The sequence below is a fragment of the Podarcis bocagei genome (assembly GCF_964188305.1).
Source record: "Podarcis bocagei genome assembly, chromosome: 10".
Taxonomy (NCBI): domain Eukaryota; kingdom Metazoa; phylum Chordata; class Lepidosauria; order Squamata; family Lacertidae; genus Podarcis; species Podarcis bocagei.
Genome location: NC_138135.1, coordinates 2,135,738 through 2,153,934, shown reverse-complemented (window position 1 = coordinate 2,153,934; position 18,197 = coordinate 2,135,738). Strand labels below are relative to the sequence as shown.

Below are 18,197 nucleotides of genomic sequence, written 5' to 3'. Positions count from 1 at the left end.
TCGGATTGTATCTCAGCTTGTCAGTCACTCTGACATTGCCTACAAAGAATAAGAGGAACAGAAATGCTTTTGAGGTGCAACTTCCGTATCAATCCTGAGAGCCATTCCATGGACTCTGCACCCCTGTTTCTGAGGACAGGTGTACATTATCCTCATCCTCAGCGGAAAAGTAGTAGATAGGTAGCCGTGTTGGTCTGCCATAGTCAAAATAAAAAAATTCCTTCCAGTAGCACCTTAAAGACCAACTCAGCGGAAAAGACGCTTAAAGATGGAAGCCTGAGAGAGAGGAAAAGGCTTCTGGCTGCTTCCTGGGTGGGATTGCGGAAACCAAGAGCCGCTTCTGAGAAGGCCTCCCCCCTCCTCTCTTGTCATGGCTAAAAATTCATTCCGGAGTTCCATTCATAACCTGAAACTGTTCTTAACCTGAAGCACCACTTTAGCTAATGGGGCCTCCTGCTGCCGCTGTGCCGCCAGAGCACGATTTCTGTTTTCATCCTGAAGCAAAGTTCTTAACATGAGGTACAATTTCTCAGTTATCGGAGTCTGTAACCTGAAGCGTCTGTAACCTGAAGCGTCTGTAACCCGAGGTACCACTGTAAAAGCAGAAAGTACTCTGCAAGGATGCTCTTCTCGTGGACTCTTTCATGCTGACAAGGGCCCAAGGAGCAGGCTGAGGCGACCAAGGGAGGCCAGAACCTTCTCTTTTCTTTTCACAAATACTGACATCTCTTCCTCTGGACTTCCTCTCCTCTCCAGGGGACCAAGGAATGGACTGGGCAGAATCGCTGTGTCTGGACAGGGCAGGGGCTTATGGGGCAGGAAGAGGATGGAGATTGCAGGAAGGAAGGGGGGGGACAGGACCCCCCACTTTCCAGGGATCCCTCTCTGGTCGCCTTGAGGGGGGGGGTCGATTACTGGGCGGGAGAGAGAGGCCAAGGCTGTTCCACCAGAGATCCCCCGCAGCTGCCACAATGGAGACGCGATATCTCCCCCCCGCCGCCGCCAATGCTGCCCTTCCCTGCCCCAGGGATGCTCCTCTCCCTCCCCCCATTGACCCCCTCCCTCTCTCCAGAGTCTCCCCTGCATCCAGAGGCTCCCTTGGCTCTGCTCACCCCACACACTGCGCCCCCATCTCTCCAGCCGGAGGCGCCCCCCCCCCAAGAGAACATGGGAGGGACAGGGGGTCTCTATCCAGGCGTCTCTCGCGCCCCTTAACCCTTTCATGGGCCGCTTTTGTCTGCGAAGAGCCAGGGGAGACGGTTGAGGGGTTCGCCCTGCGAGGAAAGCCCCCTGGGGGGCGCTTGGGGGAGCTGGCGGGGGTCTCTGGGTTCTTACCCCCTCCCTCTCCGCCCCCCCCGTGACCCCTTTACCTCTTTCTCCTCGCTCCCGATTCTCCTTTCCTGCAACATCCACGGGGGGGGGTCCCCTGCCTCCTCCCTCCCCTTTCAGAAAGCGCCCCCCTCCCAGCTTTGGGGCAGAGCAGCAATCTGGAGTGGAAGCTCCACTTCCGGGAGAAGCAGAAAGGTTGGGAGGGGGGCTGCCCGCCCCACATTTCTGGAGCAGAAACCGGATTGGAGGAGGAGGAGGAGGAGGAGCAATGTATTGGGGGTGTGATTTGGGATTGTGTGGGCGGGATGAGAGAAGGATGTGCCGGGAGGGGAGGAAAAGTATTGAGCGGATGGGGGGGGGAGAAGGAGGAGTAGAACACCCCCCCCCGGTCTTCCTTCTGGGGATCAGGGGAGGGGGGAGGGGCTGATCCCGACAATCCAACAGCGAGGTCACAAAATGAGTTCTGCATTTAAATCAGATCAGACTCCGAGTTCGTGTTTTGACAACATGACAGGTCTGTCCATCGGGATGCCTGAGGATTCCTGCTCGCTGCCTTTTCCCGGCCAGCCTGAGAGATCATTGGAAAGGGCGGATTTCTTGACTCCAGAATCCATCATCGCAGACCCCTTTCATTCAAGCATAGAGACCTGCTCTTTGGACCAGTCTGCTTGGATCATGTGGATCATCAATGGATCATATGAATCATCCATGATGCCATACCCGTCTCACGGGGGGGGGGGCCTCAGGATGAATCTCCTGCCACGTGACTGAGGGAGTCTGGGGGCTGCCGGGGGGCAGACAGGGCTGCTGTTTTGCTCTCCTTACTATTTCAGCTCAGGTTTTACTGAAATGGGTGGATTCATTGAGGAAACGGGGCTACGTTGCAAAGAGGCCAATGTGTCTACTTTCTTACCACCCAGTGAGTTGTGCTGCAAAGGCCATTTGCAGAAAGGCTCCTATTGTATCACCTGCGGCTACATGCCGGAGTTTGGGTGTTTTGTGGAAATGTGTCTGTGTAAATGCACTTATCCCCTTGAGTTTATAATGGCAAGACATTAAATCCCATGAGATGTGCAAACTGGAAGCACCACTCTACAGCCCTGCTTGATGCACACTTACTTAGGAGTAACCCCTACGCCGTTCCATCTGATGCACGCTTACTCAGAAGTAAGTCCCCATAGTCGCCTTTGGCTGGACTTGACCAGGGGTCCTTTACCTTGGGTAACAGGGGCCAGCCCCCTGCTGCAGGCAGAGATGCAGATGCTCCAGGGTCTGGGCTGGCCACAGGCACCCATGGGCGTGGATGTTGAGCCTTTCTTTGGGAGGGGGGGTGTTACAGAAAAATCTAGGTGCGAGGCTGCTCAGTCCCCCAGCTCATCGGGCTGAGCCCTGCGGGTCCCAGCCGAATAAAGGAAGGAGTCCAGCCAACCGGAGCAAAGAAAGAGAGATTGCAAGGAGAGAGATTGCAAGGAGCTCCAAAGGGACTTCTCCAAACGGGCTGAATGGGCCGAAAATACAGTTCATTGTCAAGGAGATTAAAGTGATGCATGTTGGGACAAAAAAAACCCTACGCCCATTAATATAATGTACAGGCTCATGGGTCTGAACTGGATTTCTCTGTGTGCTCTGGGAGACCAGGGGAGAGGGGAGCTGGTCACAGCAGGAGGGGGAGTCTCCCTGGATGCTTCAGCAGCCGGCCTCCTCTGGGTCTCCTGGCCCCCTCCTCTCCCCTCTCTGAGCCTAAACTGCTCTCTGCCCCAGCCTCTTCCTGCTCACCAAACCCTGTTTCCTCCTCAGCTTGCAACACCTCCCCTCCCGTTCTGCTCCCTTTCCTCCCTCTTTCTGCTCACTGCCATCCCACCACAAGTCCCCAGGATCTCAGCCTTCTTCCCTTGTAGGTCCCCCAACTGGTGCCTCCCCCCCCCCGGCATCCAGCTGTTCCATGACAGCAAAAGCAGAAACAACAGTAAAATCAGTATGATAACAATATGAACTGTGGGCCTCTGGTAGGAAAAGTCCCTAGCAGCATGACTGAATAAAAACTTCTGGGACTATGGAAAAATACTACCTTCCCCAAACCCCAGAATAAGGAGGAGCTCTAGGGTTGCCCCATGGGGTTCAAGAGTGAAGATGGGCCCATCAGGAGACTTCCCTGGTCCCTGCAGCCCCTCCTTTCCCCTTTTGCAATTAGGCTTGGGGGGAAATCACCCATTAACTTACAGTATTATCAGTTTTCTTCAGAATGCTTAGGAGGCAGGGATGAAGTTTGGGTGAAGAATCAGTGCTTGGAGATCATGCGGTGGGGGGGGGGATGACAGAGTTTGGTGCAAAAACCGTCTTGAATACTTGAGTAGAGCAACTCCAGGGCATGAGCCAAGTAGCAGCAGGGTAGGGGCCACGTGCAGAGCAAGTCCCACACTGAGGTCAAAAACACTCAGAGAGGCAGCAGGACTTCTTCAGTAATAGTTTACTGAGCTTTCAAAGCATACAGTTCTCACTGGGTCCCCAGTGAGGCACAAAACTTTGCTCCTGAGAGCAAATCCATTTTCAGCAGTAAAAAAAATACAGCACACAGGATATCTAAGTCAGGCACACACACCGGCAGAAGGGAGCAAGGGAGGAAAGAGGCTGGAAGGACACAGGGCAAAGGATGTGTGTCTTTCGCTTCCTGTCATCTGGGAGGGAAGTCAGCAACTCGGAATCTGCAGGGGCTTCACGAAGCAAAGCTTTCTGCCGGCTGCTTCCAGGCAAATGAGCATCCCAGAAACACACTCGGTGATCTGTGGGGTGTTGCCATATCAATTGTTTTTGAAAAGTTATCACAATGTGGTCTAGAAACCGGTATAGGATGAGATTAATAGATCACCCAGCCCTAATCCTCACTCACCACTCATCCTCCTCACTCACTATTGTGAGACGTTACCTTCATTATTTCATTACTATACAATTTTACATATAAACACCAGAACTTCAAATACATGAGATGCTTTTAAAATGGATTTTCTGCTGAGTTGAGTTCATTGCTGTGAAGAAAAGAGTGGACTCGAAAGGAACACGTTCCTCACTCCATACATCTAAATGGGTTCTCCCCTCTGAGTCCTTAGATGTTCCTTAAACACTCCATTATATCTAAAGCACTTTCTGCAATCTTTCCCTTTAAACAGCTTCTCCTCTTTGAGGGTTGATGGGTTTGTAGGGTGTCAACTGTTAAAGTTCTTCCTTTCCATGAGTCTGTTGATGTAGGACTTCCACTAGGACTGAACCTCTGTCTACTTGACATTTATATGGTTTCTCTCATGTGGGAATTTGTTGATGCAAATCAAGGGTTCCACTCGGACTGAAGCTCCTTCCAAACTCCATACATTTAAATGGTTTCTCCCCTGTGTGAGTCAGATGATGTCTTCTAAGGCTTGCATTGAAACTGAAGCTCTTTGTATTGATGGAAGAGATTCATAAAGACCAAGCGGGCTTTCTCCCGGGAAGACACTTGTCTGATAATTTGAGGAACATAATTGATATTTTGGAAAAACTAAAAGTGAATATAAACACTAAAGCAGTTCTGATATTTGTGGATGCGGAGAAAGCTTTTGACAATATCTCTTGGAGTTTCATTTAGAAGAACCTACAGGGTATGGGGGTAGGTCAAGGTTTTGAAAATGGTATAGGTGCAATATACTCAGAACAAAAGGCTGAATTAATTGTAAATAATGTGGTGACGGAAGAATTTAAGATACAAAAAGGGACACGACAGGGGTGCCCAATCTCCCCACTGCTTTTCATATCGGTCCTGGAGGTTCTGCTGAATATGATTAGAAGGGACCGGTTGGTTAAAGGTATACAGGTCGGAGCCAAACAGTATAAAACTGAGAGCATTTGCAGATGACTTAGTATTGACGTTACAGGAGCCAGAATCTAGTACTAAAAGGTGGTGGATTTGCCCTGCCAGACTTTAAACTTTACTATGAATCAGCAGCTTTTTGCTGGTTGAAAGAATGGCTACTTCTTGAAAATACAGACATTTTGGATCTAGAAGGCTTTAACAACGTATTTGGATGGCATGCATATTTATGGTATGATAAGGTCAAAGCACATAAAGCATTCAAAAATCATATTGTCAGGAGAGCATTGTTTAATGTTTGGATAAGATACAAGGATGAAACGGTGAAATCTGCTATGATTAAATGGGCACAAGATGTTGGACATAATATTATGTTTGCTGACTGGGAACAGTTTTTGGACCACAGGTATGACGTTTACGGAATGTAATGCCCTAAGAGAGAATATTATGAAAATGATATACAGGTGGTACATGACCCCGGTCAAGCTTGCAAAAATTTATCATTTGCCCAAAAATAAATGCTGGAAATGTAAAGAAACTGAAGGTACATTCTTTCACCTTTGGTGGACGTGCCCAAGGATTAAGGGCTTCTGGGAAATGATATATAATGAACTGAAAAAGGTATTTAAATATACCTTCTTGAAGAAACCAGAAGCCTTTCTCCTGGGCATGGTCGGCCAACTGGTGTCAAAGAAGGACAGAACTTTTTTTATGTATGCTACAACAGCAGCAAGAATACTCATTGCAAAGTACTGGAAGACACAAGAACTACCCACTTTGGAAGAATGGCAGATGAAGGTGCTGGACTATATGGAACTGGCAGAAATGACTAGCAGAATCCGAGACCAGAGAGAAGAGTCGGTGGAAGAAGATTGGAAGAAATTTAAAGACTATCTACAGAAATATTGTAAAATTAATGAATGATAGAATGATGTTGGATAGCAATTAAGGGTTCCCAGCTGTAGTGCTTTAAGAGAATATAAATGGGTTAAAATCTAATGGTAAGGATTTGCTGAACCAATGAATTGAAGCGGAATACAAAAAAGGGAGGTATGAGGAGGTCTGGGAAATAGGCTAAAGGAAAATAAGTAATAGAAAATAGGTGTGTTTTTAACTGTTTTTATTTTGTATTTTTCTTTTTTACTGTAATATTTCAAAAATCTTAATAAATATTATATATATATATATATATAAAAGAAAAGAAACTGAAGCTCTTTCCGCATTCCATGCATTCTTATGGTTTCTCCCCTGTGTGTGTCCGTTGATGTATATTGAGGTTTCCACACTAACTGAAGCTCTTTCCACATTCCATACATTTAAATGTTTTCTCCCCTATGTGAATCCGTTGATGTGTCTTAAGGTTTCCATTTCGACTGAAGCTCTTTCCGCACTCAATGCATTTAAATGGTTTCACCCTTTATGAGTCCGTTGATGTTTTCTAAGGTTTCCAATCTGAATGAAGCTCTTTCCACAGTCCACACATTAATATGGTTTCTCCCCTGTGTAAATCTGTCGATGTGTTTTAAGGTCTCCATTTTGACTGAAGCTCTTTCCGCACTCAATGCATTTAAATGGTTTTCCCCCTGTGTGAGTTTGTTGATGTCTTCTAAGGCTTGCATTGAAACGGAAGCTCTTTCCACATTCCATGCATTAAATGGATTCTCCCCTTTGTGAGTCTGCTGGTGTAATTCAAGGTCTCCTTTTTGACTGAAGCTCTTCCCGCATGCCATACATTCATATGGTTTTCCCCTGCCTGTGTGAGTCTGTTGATGTGATCTAAGGCCTGCATCGAAACTGAAGCTCTTTCCACACTCCATACATTTATATGGTTTCTCCCCTGTGTGGATCCGTTGATGTCTTCTAAGGTATCCACTATCACTAAAGCTCTTTTCACACTCCATACATTTAAATGGTTTCTCCCCTGTGTGAATCCGTTGATGTTTTCTAAGGTTTCCACTATCACTAAAGCTCTTTCCGCACTCCCTACATTTAAAAGGTTTCTCCCCTGTATGAGTCCGTTGATGCATATTGCGGTTTCCAATCTTACTGAAGCTCTTTCCACACTCCATACATTTATATGGTTTCTCCCCTGTGTGAGTCTGGTGATGTCTATTGAGGTGTCCACTCCGACTGAAGCTCTTTCCACACTCCATACATTTATATGGTTTCTCCCCTGTGTGAGTCTGGTGATGTCTATTGAGGTGTCCACTCCGACTGAAGCTCTTTCCACACTCCATACATTTAAATGGTTTCTCCCCTGTGTGAGTCTGGTGATGTTTATTGAGGTGTCCACTCTGACTGAAGCTCTTTCCACACTCCATACATTGAAATGGTTTTTCACCCGTGTGAGTCCGTTGATGTGAACTTAATTGTCCACTCCGACAGAAGCTTTTTCCACACTCCATACATTGAAATGGTTTCTCCCCTGTGTGAATCCGTTGATGTTTTCTAAGGTCTCCACTCTGACTGAAGCTCTTTCCACACTCTATACATTTATATGGTTTCTCCCCTGTGTGAGACCGTTGATGTTTTCTAAGGTCTCCACTATCACTGAAGCTCTTTCCGCACTCTATACATTTATATGGTTTCTCCCCTGTGTGAGTCCGTTGATGCATATTGCACTGCCCACTCTGAATGAAGCTCTTTCCACACTCCATACATTTATATGGTTTTTCACCAGTGTGACTTCGCTGGTGTAATTTAAGTTCTGCATTCCGCCTGAAGCTCTTCCCACACTCCATGCATTTAAAAGGTTTTTCACCCGTGTGAATCAGTAGGTGTGAACTTAACTGTCCACTCCGACAGAAGCTTTTTCCACACTCCATACATTGAAATGGTTTCTCCCCTGTGTGAATCCGTTGATGATTTCTAAAGTCTCCACACCAACTAAAGCTCTTTCCGCACTCTATACATTTATATGGTTTCTCCCCTGTGTGAATCCGTTGATGTTTTCTAAGGTCTCTACTATCACTAAAGCTCTTTCCGCACTCTATACATTTATATGGTTTCTCCCCTGTGTGAGTCCGTAGATGTGAACTTAAGTGTCCACTCTGACGGAAGCTTTTCCCGCACTCCATGCATTTAAATTGTTTTTCCCCTGTGTGAGTCTGCTGATGTATATTGAGGAATCCTCTCTGACTGAAGTTCTTCCACACTCCCTGCATTGTAATACTTTCTTGTAAATGTAAATCCGCTGATGTGTTCTAAGTTTTCCACTATCAGCGAAACTTTTCCGAAACACCATACTTTAAAATGGTTTCTCCTCTCAGAGTCATTGATGTGAGCTATGTGTCCTCATTCAATGAAGCATATCCCACATTTCACACATTTTAATTCCTATTCCTAATGAAACGAAAGGTGCCCCATTCCTTGGAATTCTGAATGTCTTCTCCATCACCTTCTTCAGAGTGGGAGGAAAGGAAATCCTGTTTGGGTTTCAAGGAAGAGAACAAAGGGAAAGAGAGCACATCAAGCTCCATTAGCCCCTTCTCTTATTTCAACATCTCCTACATTCTCCACTGTCCTCCCCATGTTCCCAATTTTTTGGAAATGAAAAAGCAATGTCATCAAATGATAGTAATGCATCACCACCTTTCATAATCCTCAATCATTGTTAATAAAGCAGCATGATCTTGGAATACAGCCTTTTCAAATCAATTGTTTCCTCACAGGAAAGGCAGCTGCTCTCTGTCCGGGAACAGGCCCTCTCTTTCTCTGGTCCATCGTTCCTTTGGACATTCCCCATCCTCTGCATCATAATCCTGCATCCACCTCTAGATCTTTATGAATCACCTGCACAGTCTCATTGGCCACAAGAGGTCCATGTGGACCATTTTGGGAGGCCCAGGTCTACATCTTCTCCAGGGACTGTGGTCTGGGTCAGTCAGAGAACTAGTGACAAGGCTTGGTGCTTGGGGTCAGCTGAATGGGTGCTCAGGGAAGCTCCTGTTCTTGGAGATGGACCTCCATCTACATGCCTCACATTGCATGGAGAGAGCAGGAGAAGCAGAAGAAAAGCAGCTGGCACATTGGAATCCCAGACCCCCACTGTTCCTTATAATAATGATGGGCTGCCTGATCTCTTGCCCATCCTAAAGTGACACTGAAAAAGCTGCATATTAAAGGCAAATGGATAAGTGTACTAGTGAAAACTTCAACCTTGAATATGTAGTGTTGAATTATTGATGGCCTGAAGTTGTGTTATTTCTAGAGACATGAATTCATTCCGGTTCTATCTCAAATATAGCTATTATATGATGTCATGAGGTGTCATGGGAGCGGTAGTACCTTTGGTGGTCCCCACCCTGCACTCAGCTCTCACCTGTGCCTTCCAGAAGCTGTCAGGATGAATCAGGGGCCACAATCCCAGAAATGGCTTCAACCGGCTGGCAAAACCAGGTGAGGATAGCTGATGGGTCTCAAATCCTTGGGGGGCTGGGCAATTCTGCTGCACCTGAAGTCAAGCCCTGGTGGATGGAGAGGAGGAGAAGAACAGTGAATCCCACAGTCTAGAAGGCAGATTCTGCCCATCCTGCAGAGGAAAGTGAAGGGCCGATGGGATCGTCAACCGGGGAAGGAAGCCCATCGAGAAGGAAAACTCTGCTCCTAAACCTTCACTGCCTCATGAGTTATGTTCAGGAGAAGAAAAGGCTATGGAGGGAGACCCACACAAATCCAGAGTGGAGTCTCTAAGACGGTTGGATGGTGTCCTGCACACCTTCAACTCCTGCAGCCAAGCTGGTGCCAAACATACTGCTCTGCTTTCCTTGGGACCATATCAGCCGGGCTGAGAAGGGGGTCTGGTTGTCTAAAGGTAAAGGTAAAGAGACCACTGACCATTAGGTCCAGTCGTGGCCGACTTTGGGGTTGCGGCACTCATCTCGCTTTATTGGGCGAGGGAGCCAGCGGCATACAGCTTCCCGGTCATGTGGCCAGCATGACTGAGCCGCTTCTGGTGAACCAGAGCAGCGCATGGAAACGCTGTTTACCGTCCCGCCAGAGTGGTACCTATTTATCTACCTGCACTTTGACGTGCTTTCGAACTGCTAGGTTGGCAGGAGCAGGGACCGAGCAATGGGAGCTCACCGCATCACGGGGATTCGAACCGCTGACCTTCTGATTGGCAAGTCCTACACTCTGTGGTTTAACCACTGCGCCACCCGGATCCCATATTTACATCATACGGCACTGTAAAAGTATTCAAAATATTTGTTTTTCGAAGAAAAGACCACAATGTATCATGTGGCCTCTTCAAAGCTAATGAAAGTCTTGTGGCTGGAGCTTTTGGGGGTGCAGGACCAGGAAATCTCCTGCCGCCATGATCCTTCCAATGGGGATTCAGGCCTCATCATGGGACTGAAATTGCCCTGGTTGTGCTGGTTGATGATCTCCAACGGGCCAGAGGCTGAGGGGGAAGCTCTTTCCTGGTTCTGCTGGTTCTCTCAGCGGCTTTGGAGACCTTTGGCCATGGCATCCTTCTGGACCCTCTAGGGGAGCTGGGGACCCTGCTATGCAGTGGTTCCCCTCCTTCCTCCTGGGCCATGTCCAGAGAGTGGTGTTGGGGGATGAGTGTTCAGACCCCTAGATGCTTACTTGTGGGGTGCCTCAGGACTCCATTCTCTTCCCCATGCTTTTTACTATCTATATGCAGCCACTGGGAGAGATCATCAGGGGGTTTGGGCTGGGTGTTCACCAGTATGTGGATGATGCCCAGCTCTTCCTTTCTTTTAAATTGGAACTAGTGAGGATGGTGAATGCCCTGTGTGTCTGTTTGGAGGTGGTTGGAGGATGGATGGCGGCTAACACATTGAGGTTGAATCCTGACAAGTCAGAAATACTGTCCCTGGGGGAGGGTGGGAGCCTTCCTGGTCCTGATGGGGTAACTGTGCCCCTGAAGGACCAGGTGTGCAGCCTGTGGGTCACCGCCTTCTGGGATCCATTTGTGAACAGAATGCGTGAGTAAACTCTTTTTATACTTTTATAGAAGACTGTGTCGTGTCTTATCTTTTTATGAGGGACTAAAGTGGAAATTACCCAGGAATCTTATTTTAGAGGCTTTAGTGAGCCTGAGCAAAGGCATCCGCTGTAAGTTTAAAAGGGAGAATGTTACTCTGCTAAATTGTACAGGCATAGAAAAGTACGGATCTAAGTACAGCGATAATTCCTAACCTATCGGTTCAAGAAGGTTCTGGTAGTTTTACTCTGTATGATTCAAAGCTGGTGTTTTCTCTAGATCATGGGGAGGCAAACTAAGGCCTGGGGGTATAAATGCGATGATGATGATGATGATGATCTTGTGGGGTTTTTTAAAGTTATTTTGGAATTCGTACTGCTATATCAGCTCACAAAATGTTATGGGTGGAGAAAATCACAGGGTTGCCGTAAACTATAATCCCACCCACAAACTCTCATTCACATACAGTCTGTAAATTTGGAGAGGTCACACACCTCACCTGTGCTAATACTGCCAGTCTTTGGCCTCCACAGGCACACCCGGTGTGTAGAGCCTCCAGCCACAGGCACTGTCTATCGTGAAAATGGGTCCTTTGACTGGGAAGATGACACGCAGCGTAAATTAATAATGCAGAGTTTTATAGAATAAAAGCTTTACTGAATTAAAAGAAGCTTCTTCATAAACAACATGGTTCCAAACAGTTTGACTGAGATTGCATACAGACTCTGCTCATGGCTGAGACAGACAGACTCTTGCCGAAATCTTACAGAGAGCACAAATTGCAACTGGCTACTACGTCACATGTCAGAATGACTCCACAGTTAGCAGTTAAGCCTGAATAAATTGAGGAGGCCCAAATGACTGTGCAGTCCCTGCACTTCCCAGCCTGCTTGGCTGCTTCTGCTCTCATGTGTCTTTGTCACGTGACAAAAGATTCATGCAGTCGCTGTCATCAGATGCTGAAGGATTGTATCTCAGCTTGTCAGTCACTCTGACATTGCCTACAAAGAATAAGAGGAACAGAAATGCTTTTGAGGTGCAACTTCTCTATCAATCCTGAGAGCCATTCCATGGACTCTGCACCCCTGTTTCTGATGACAGGTGTACATTATCCTCATCCTCAGCGGAAAAGACGCTTAAAGATGGAAGCCTGAGAGAGAGGAAAAGGTTTCTGGCTGCTTCCTGGGTGGGATTACGGAAACCAAGAGCCGCTTCTGAGAAGGCCTCCCCCCTCCTCTCTTGTCACGGCTAAAAATTGGCCGCTGTTTCTTTAATGCTTAAAAAGCTGTGGTTTGTATATATAGAGTGAGAAATGTTAGTTTGGTGTTGGGTTGGTTGGTTGGTGAAAGCTGGCAGTGTTGATGTGTGTACAGTTGGTCAGTCGCTTTTGCAGAAAGACTTTTGAAAATACAGTGGTACCTCGGGTTAAGTACTTAATTCCTTCCAGAGTTCCATTCGTAACCTGAAACTGTTCTTAACCTGAAGCACCACTTTAGCTAATGGGGCCTCCTGCTGCCGCTGCACAACCACCACAATATTACTGTTCTCATCCTGAAGAAAAGTTCTTAACCTGAGGTATTATTTCTCAGTTATCGGAGTCTGTAACCTGAAGCGTCTGTAACCTGAAGCGTCTGTAACCCGAGGTACCACTGTAAAAGCAGAAAGTACTCTGCAAGGATGCTCTTCTCGTGGACTCTTTCATGCTGACAAGGGCCCAAGGACCAGGCTGAGGCGACCAAGGGAGGCCAGAACCTTCTCTTTTCTTTTCACAAATACTGACATCTCTTCCTCTGGACTTCCTCTCCTCTCCAGGGGACCAATGGTTGGACTGGGCAGAATCGCTGTGTCTGGACAGGGCAGGGGCTTATGGGGCAGGAAGGGGATGGAGATTGCGGGAAGGAAGGGTGGGGGGACAGGACCCCCACTTTCCAGGGATCCCTCTCTGGTCGCCTTGAAGGGGGGGGTCGATTACTGGGCGGCAGAGAGAGGCTAAGGCTGTTCCAACAGAGATCCCCCCCAGCTGCCACAATGGAGACGCGATATCTCCCCCCCCCCCGCCGCCAATGCTGCCCTTCCCTGCCCCAGGGATGCTCCTCTCCCTCCCCCCCCAATTTCCTTGACCCCCTCCCTCTCTCCAGAGTCTCCCCTGCATCCAGAGGCTCCCTTGGCTCTGTTCACCCCACACCCTGCGCCCCCATCTCTCGAGCCGGAGGCGCCCCCCCTAAGAGAACATGGGAGGGACAGGGGGGTCTCTATCCAGGCGTCTCTCGCGCCGCTTAACCCTTTCATGGGCCGTTTTTCTCCACGCAGAGCCAGGGGAGACGGGTGAGGGGTCCGCCCTGCGAGGAAAGCCCCCTGGGGGCGCTTGGGGGAGCTGGCGGGGGTCTCTGGGTCCTTTCCCCCCTCTCCGCCCCCCCCCGCGACCCCTTTACCTCTTTCTCCTCGCTCCCGATTCTCCTCTCCTGCAACATCCACGGGGGGGGGTCCCCTGCCTCCTCCCTCCCCTTTCAGAAAGCGCCCCCCTCCCAGCTTTGGGGCAGAGCAGCAATCCGGAGTGGAAGCTCCACTTCCGGGAGAAGCAGAAAGGTTGGGAGGGGGGCTGCCCGCCCCACATTTCTGGAGCAGAAACCGGATTGGAGGAGGAGGAGGAGGAGCAATGTATTGGGGGAGGGATTTGGGATGATGGGGGCGGGGTGAGAGAAGGATGTGCCGGGAGGGGAGGGAAAGTATTGAGCGGGTGGGGGGGCGAGAAGGAGGAGTATAAATCTTCCCCCCCCCCCGTCTTCCTTCTGGGATCAGGAGAGGGGGGAGGGGCTGATCCCGACAATCCAACAGCGAGGTCACAAAATGAGTTCTGCATTTAAATCAGATCAGACTCCGAGTTCGTGTTTTGACAACATGACAGGTCTGTCCGTCGGGATGCCTGAGGATTCCTGCTCGCTGCCTTTTCCTGGCCAGCCTGAGAGATCACTGGAAAGGGAGGATTTCTTGACTCCAGAATCCATCATCGCAGACCCCTTTCATTCAGGCCTAGAGATCTGCTCTTTCGCCCAGTCTGCTTGGATCATGTGGATCATCAATGGATCATATGAATCATCCATGATGTCATACCCATCTCACGGAGGGGGGGGGGCTCAGGATGAATCTCCTGCCACGTGACTGGGGGAGTCTGGGGGCTGACGGGGGTCAGACAGGGCTGCTGTTTTGCTCTCCGTACTATTTCAGCTCAGGTTTTACTGAAATGGGTGGATTCATTGAGGAAACGGGGCTACGTTGCAAAGAGGCAAATGTGTCTACTTTGTTACCACCCAGTGAGTTGTGCTGCAAAGGCCATTTGCAGAAAGGCTCCTATTGTATCACCTGCGGCTACATGCCGGAGTTTGGGTGTTTTGCGGAAATGTGTCTCTATAAATGCACTTATCCCCTTGCGTTTATAATGGCAAGACATTAAATCCCATGAGATGTGCGAACTGGCTGCTTTTGGAAGCACCACTCTGCAGCCCTGCCTGATGCACGCTTACTTAGGAGTAACCCCTACGCGGTTCAAAGGGATTTGCCGTTCCTTCTGATGCACGCTTACTCAGAAGTAAGTCCCCATAGTCGCCTTTGGCTGGACTTGACCAGCCAGGGGTCCTTTACCTTGGGTAACAGGGGCCAGCCCCCTGCTGCAGCCCCAGCCCCTGCTGGTTGGTCACATCTTCCACGCCAAGAAACTGGGCAGAGCCTTTAGGAGCCTCTGCCTGAACCTGCTGCTCTTCTCCCTGGCACCGCCATCTCCACGCAGGTGCCCCCGAGGCAGGTTGGCCTGCAGTTCCCCTCAGTGCCAGCCAGCACGATGCCTGCACTCAGGAAACCTGGAGGGCACTGGCTGAAGTCTGGGAGCCCTCGGTGCCAATGCGCAGCTGCTTTGCTTTTACTTCGCCTGGCGGACATCAACACAGCACCCTACAGGGGGGTGGTCTCTTCTTCAGATGCCCTCCCTGGGGAAGAGTCTTTGGCCACAGGAAAGTGTGCCAGGAGGGGCCATTGAGAGGGCAGTACAGCACAGCCGGTGGGGAGAGTGCCTTCCTTGGGTGGGGTGGGGGGAGCTTAGATGGCCCCCTGCCTGTGATGCTTAGCTGAGATTACTACTATGCTGGGGGTTCAACTAGATGACTCAGGAGGGCCCTCCCTACTTTACAGTTCGAAGCCCCCGCACTGCCCCCTCCACACCACCCAGATGGGACTCTCTTGTCCAACCCCACAAGGCCATTCCTCTGTCTGGACGGGGAGGGGGAGATAAGCTTCGCCAGCACTGCAGCCCCTAACTTTCAAGCTGGGGCAGAGATGCAGATGCTCCAGGGTCTGGGCTGGCCACAGGCACCCATGGGCGTGGATGTTGAGCCTTTCTTTGGGAGGGGGGGTGTTACAGAAAAATCTAGGTGCGAGGCTGCTCAGTCCCCCAGCTCGTCGGGCTGAGCCCTTCGGGTCCCTGCGGAATAAAGGGAGGAGTCCAGCCAACCGGAGCAAATAAAGAGAGATTGCAAGGAGCTCCAAAGGGACTTCTCCAAACGGGCTGAATGGGCCGAAAATACAGTTCATTGTCAAGGAGATTAAAGTGATGCATGTTGGGACAAAAAAAACCCTACGCCCATTAATATAATGTACAGGCTCATGGGTCTGAACTGGATTTCTCTGTGTGCTCTGGGAGACCAGGGGAGAGGGGAGCTGGTCACAGCAGGAGGGGGAGTCTCCCTGGATGCTTCAGCAGCCGGCCTCCTCTGGGTCTCCTGGCCCTCTCCTCTCCTCCCTCTGAGTCTGAACTGCTCTCTGCCCCAGCCTCTTCCTGCTCACCAAACCCTGTTTCCTCCTCAGCTTGCAACACCTCCCCTCCCGTTCTGCTCCCTTTCCTCCCTCTTTCTGCTCACTGCCATCCCCCCACAAGTCCCCAGGATCTCAGCCTTCTTCCCTTGTAGGTCCCCCAACTGGTGCCTCCCCCCCCCCACCCAGCTGTTCCATGACAGCAAAAGCAGAAACAATAGTAAAATCAGTATGATAGCAGTATGAACTGTGGGCCTCTGGTAGGAAAACTCCCTAGCAGCATGACTGAATAAAAACTTCTGGGACTATGGAAAAATACTACCTTCCCCAAACCCCAGAAAAAGCTGGAGCTCTGGGGTTGCCCCATGGGGTTCAAGAGTGAAGATGGGCCCATCAGGAGACTTCCCGGGTCCCTGCAGCCCCTCCGTTCCCCTCTTGCAATTAGGCTTGGGGGGAAATCACCCATTAACTTACAGTATTATCAGTTTTCTTCAGAATGCTGAGGAGGCAGTGATGAATTTCTGGTGAAGAATCAGTGCTTGGAGATCATGCGGTGGGGGGATGACAGAGTTTGGTGCAAAAACCATCTTGCATGCTTGAGTAGAGTAACTCCCAGGCATGGGCCAAGTAGCAGCAGGGTAGGGGCCACATGTAGAGCAAGTCCCACACTGAGGTCAGAAACACACAGAGAGGCAGCAGGACTTCTTCAGTAATAGTTTACTGAGCTTTCAAAGCATACAGTTCTTACTGGGTCCCCAGTGAGGCACAAAACTTGGCTGCTGCGAGCAAATCCAGTTTCAGCAATAGAAAAATACACCACACAAGATATCTAAGTCAGGCACACAATCCGGCAGAAGGGAGCAAGGGAGGAAAGAGGCTGGAAGGACACATGGCAATGGAGGTGTGTCTTTCGCTTCCTGTCGTCTGGGAGGGAAGTCAGCAACTCGGCATCTGCAGGGGCTTCACGAAGAAAAGCTTTCTGCCAGCTGCTTCCAGGCAAATGACATCCCAGAAATCCAGATTCACCAACTCCCCCTCACTATCAAAAGGTACCTTACATCTAAAATTATACTCACTAGAGTGAGACGTTACCTTCATTATTTCATTACTATACAGATTTACATATAAACAGCAGAACCTCAAATACATGACATGCTTTTAAGATGGATTTCCTGCTCAGTTCTGTGGAGTTTGGATGAAAAGGTATGAACCTTTTAAGAGATCTCTTGCAGACAGTTGTCTTTACATTAGAGATTCAGGCTTGAAACAATAAGTGGTTCAGGTGTTTGTTGATGATATCTTGATCATGGCACAGACAAGTAAACAGGTGGAGAAGTTTGCTAGGGAGCTTGGAAAACGGGTCAAGATCAAGCAGCTTGGAGATGTCAAATCGTATTTAGGCTTAGAGATCACAAGAGCAAGTGATGGACGCTTTTTGCTTCGCCAGAAAGGTAAGATTGACCAGTTGCTTGAGAAGTTCAGGATGTCTGATTGTGCAGGTGCCAAAACTCCCATGGAGGCTGGATACGTGAAGGAGTGTCAGCAAGTAGAACGCGTTGTGTTCGAAAATACTGAACTCTTTCAGTCAGCTCTGGGTAGTCTACTGTATCTGTCACAGTGGAGCGGACCAGACATAGTTTTTGCTGTCAATCTGCTTAGTAGAGAGGCTTCAAGTCCTAGTGTGCAGGCCAGGAATGGTATTAAGCGGGTGCTACGTTACTTGCAAGATACCAAAGATTTTTGCCTCAAGATGTCAGCTGAGGGCGGTGTCAAGCTGACCGCATGGGTGGATTCGGATTGGGCTAACCTTGAGGACCGCAAATCAGTGTCAGGCCTAGTGGTGAAGTTTGGGGACTCAGTAGTTGGGTGGAGGTCCCGGAAGCAAAGTCTCATAGCGCTTTCATCTACTGAAGCTGAGTTCAGTGCGCTATCAGAGGTTTGCAGAGAGCTGGAGTTCTATGTGTGTTTGGTCGAGGAAATCTGTGGAGAGAATTGTCTGCCCGTTGTGGTGCATGAAGACAATCAACCATGCCTCAAATTGGCCGAGACGGGGCAATTCAAGGCGAGGACCAAACATTTGGACATACGTTTCCGGAATGTATGTCAGAGTGTTCATGAGGGGCTAGTTGCTGTGAAATACTGTCCCTCAACCAAGAACCTCGCTGATGGTTTCACAAAACCATTAACCTTCCAGAAGCACGAGGAGTTCTGTGAGGGTCTGTGTATGGGGAAAGCATTGTTGGCTATTGTCCCCAGATGCAGGACAAGAGGGGGTGT

At 49.2% G+C, this 18,197-nt stretch overlaps 1 protein-coding gene across 2 annotated transcripts; it reads right to left on the bottom strand.

The window, feature by feature from the left end:
- Positions 1 to 6,153: 6,153 nt before the first annotated feature.
- LOC308595637 (uncharacterized protein) lies at positions 6,154 to 13,738 on the bottom strand. 2 transcript variants are annotated; one of them, XM_081210166.1, is made up of 3 exons: positions 13,553 to 13,738; positions 9,489 to 9,633; positions 6,154 to 8,592 (listed from the first exon to the last, which is right to left on the bottom strand). In XM_081210166.1, exon 3 carries the CDS (start codon positions 8,329 to 8,331, stop codon positions 6,568 to 6,570), a length of 1,764 nt encoding a protein of 587 aa, XP_081066292.1. In that variant the 5' UTR covers positions 8,332 to 8,592; positions 9,489 to 9,633; positions 13,553 to 13,738; the 3' UTR covers positions 6,154 to 6,567. The 2 variants fall into 2 exon arrangements, with proteins under 2 accessions (XP_081066292.1, XP_081066291.1); XM_081210165.1 differs by lacking the exon at positions 13,553 to 13,738 and having other exon boundaries at positions 9,489 to 9,702.
- Between the last annotated feature and the right edge of the window lie 4,459 nt (positions 13,739 to 18,197).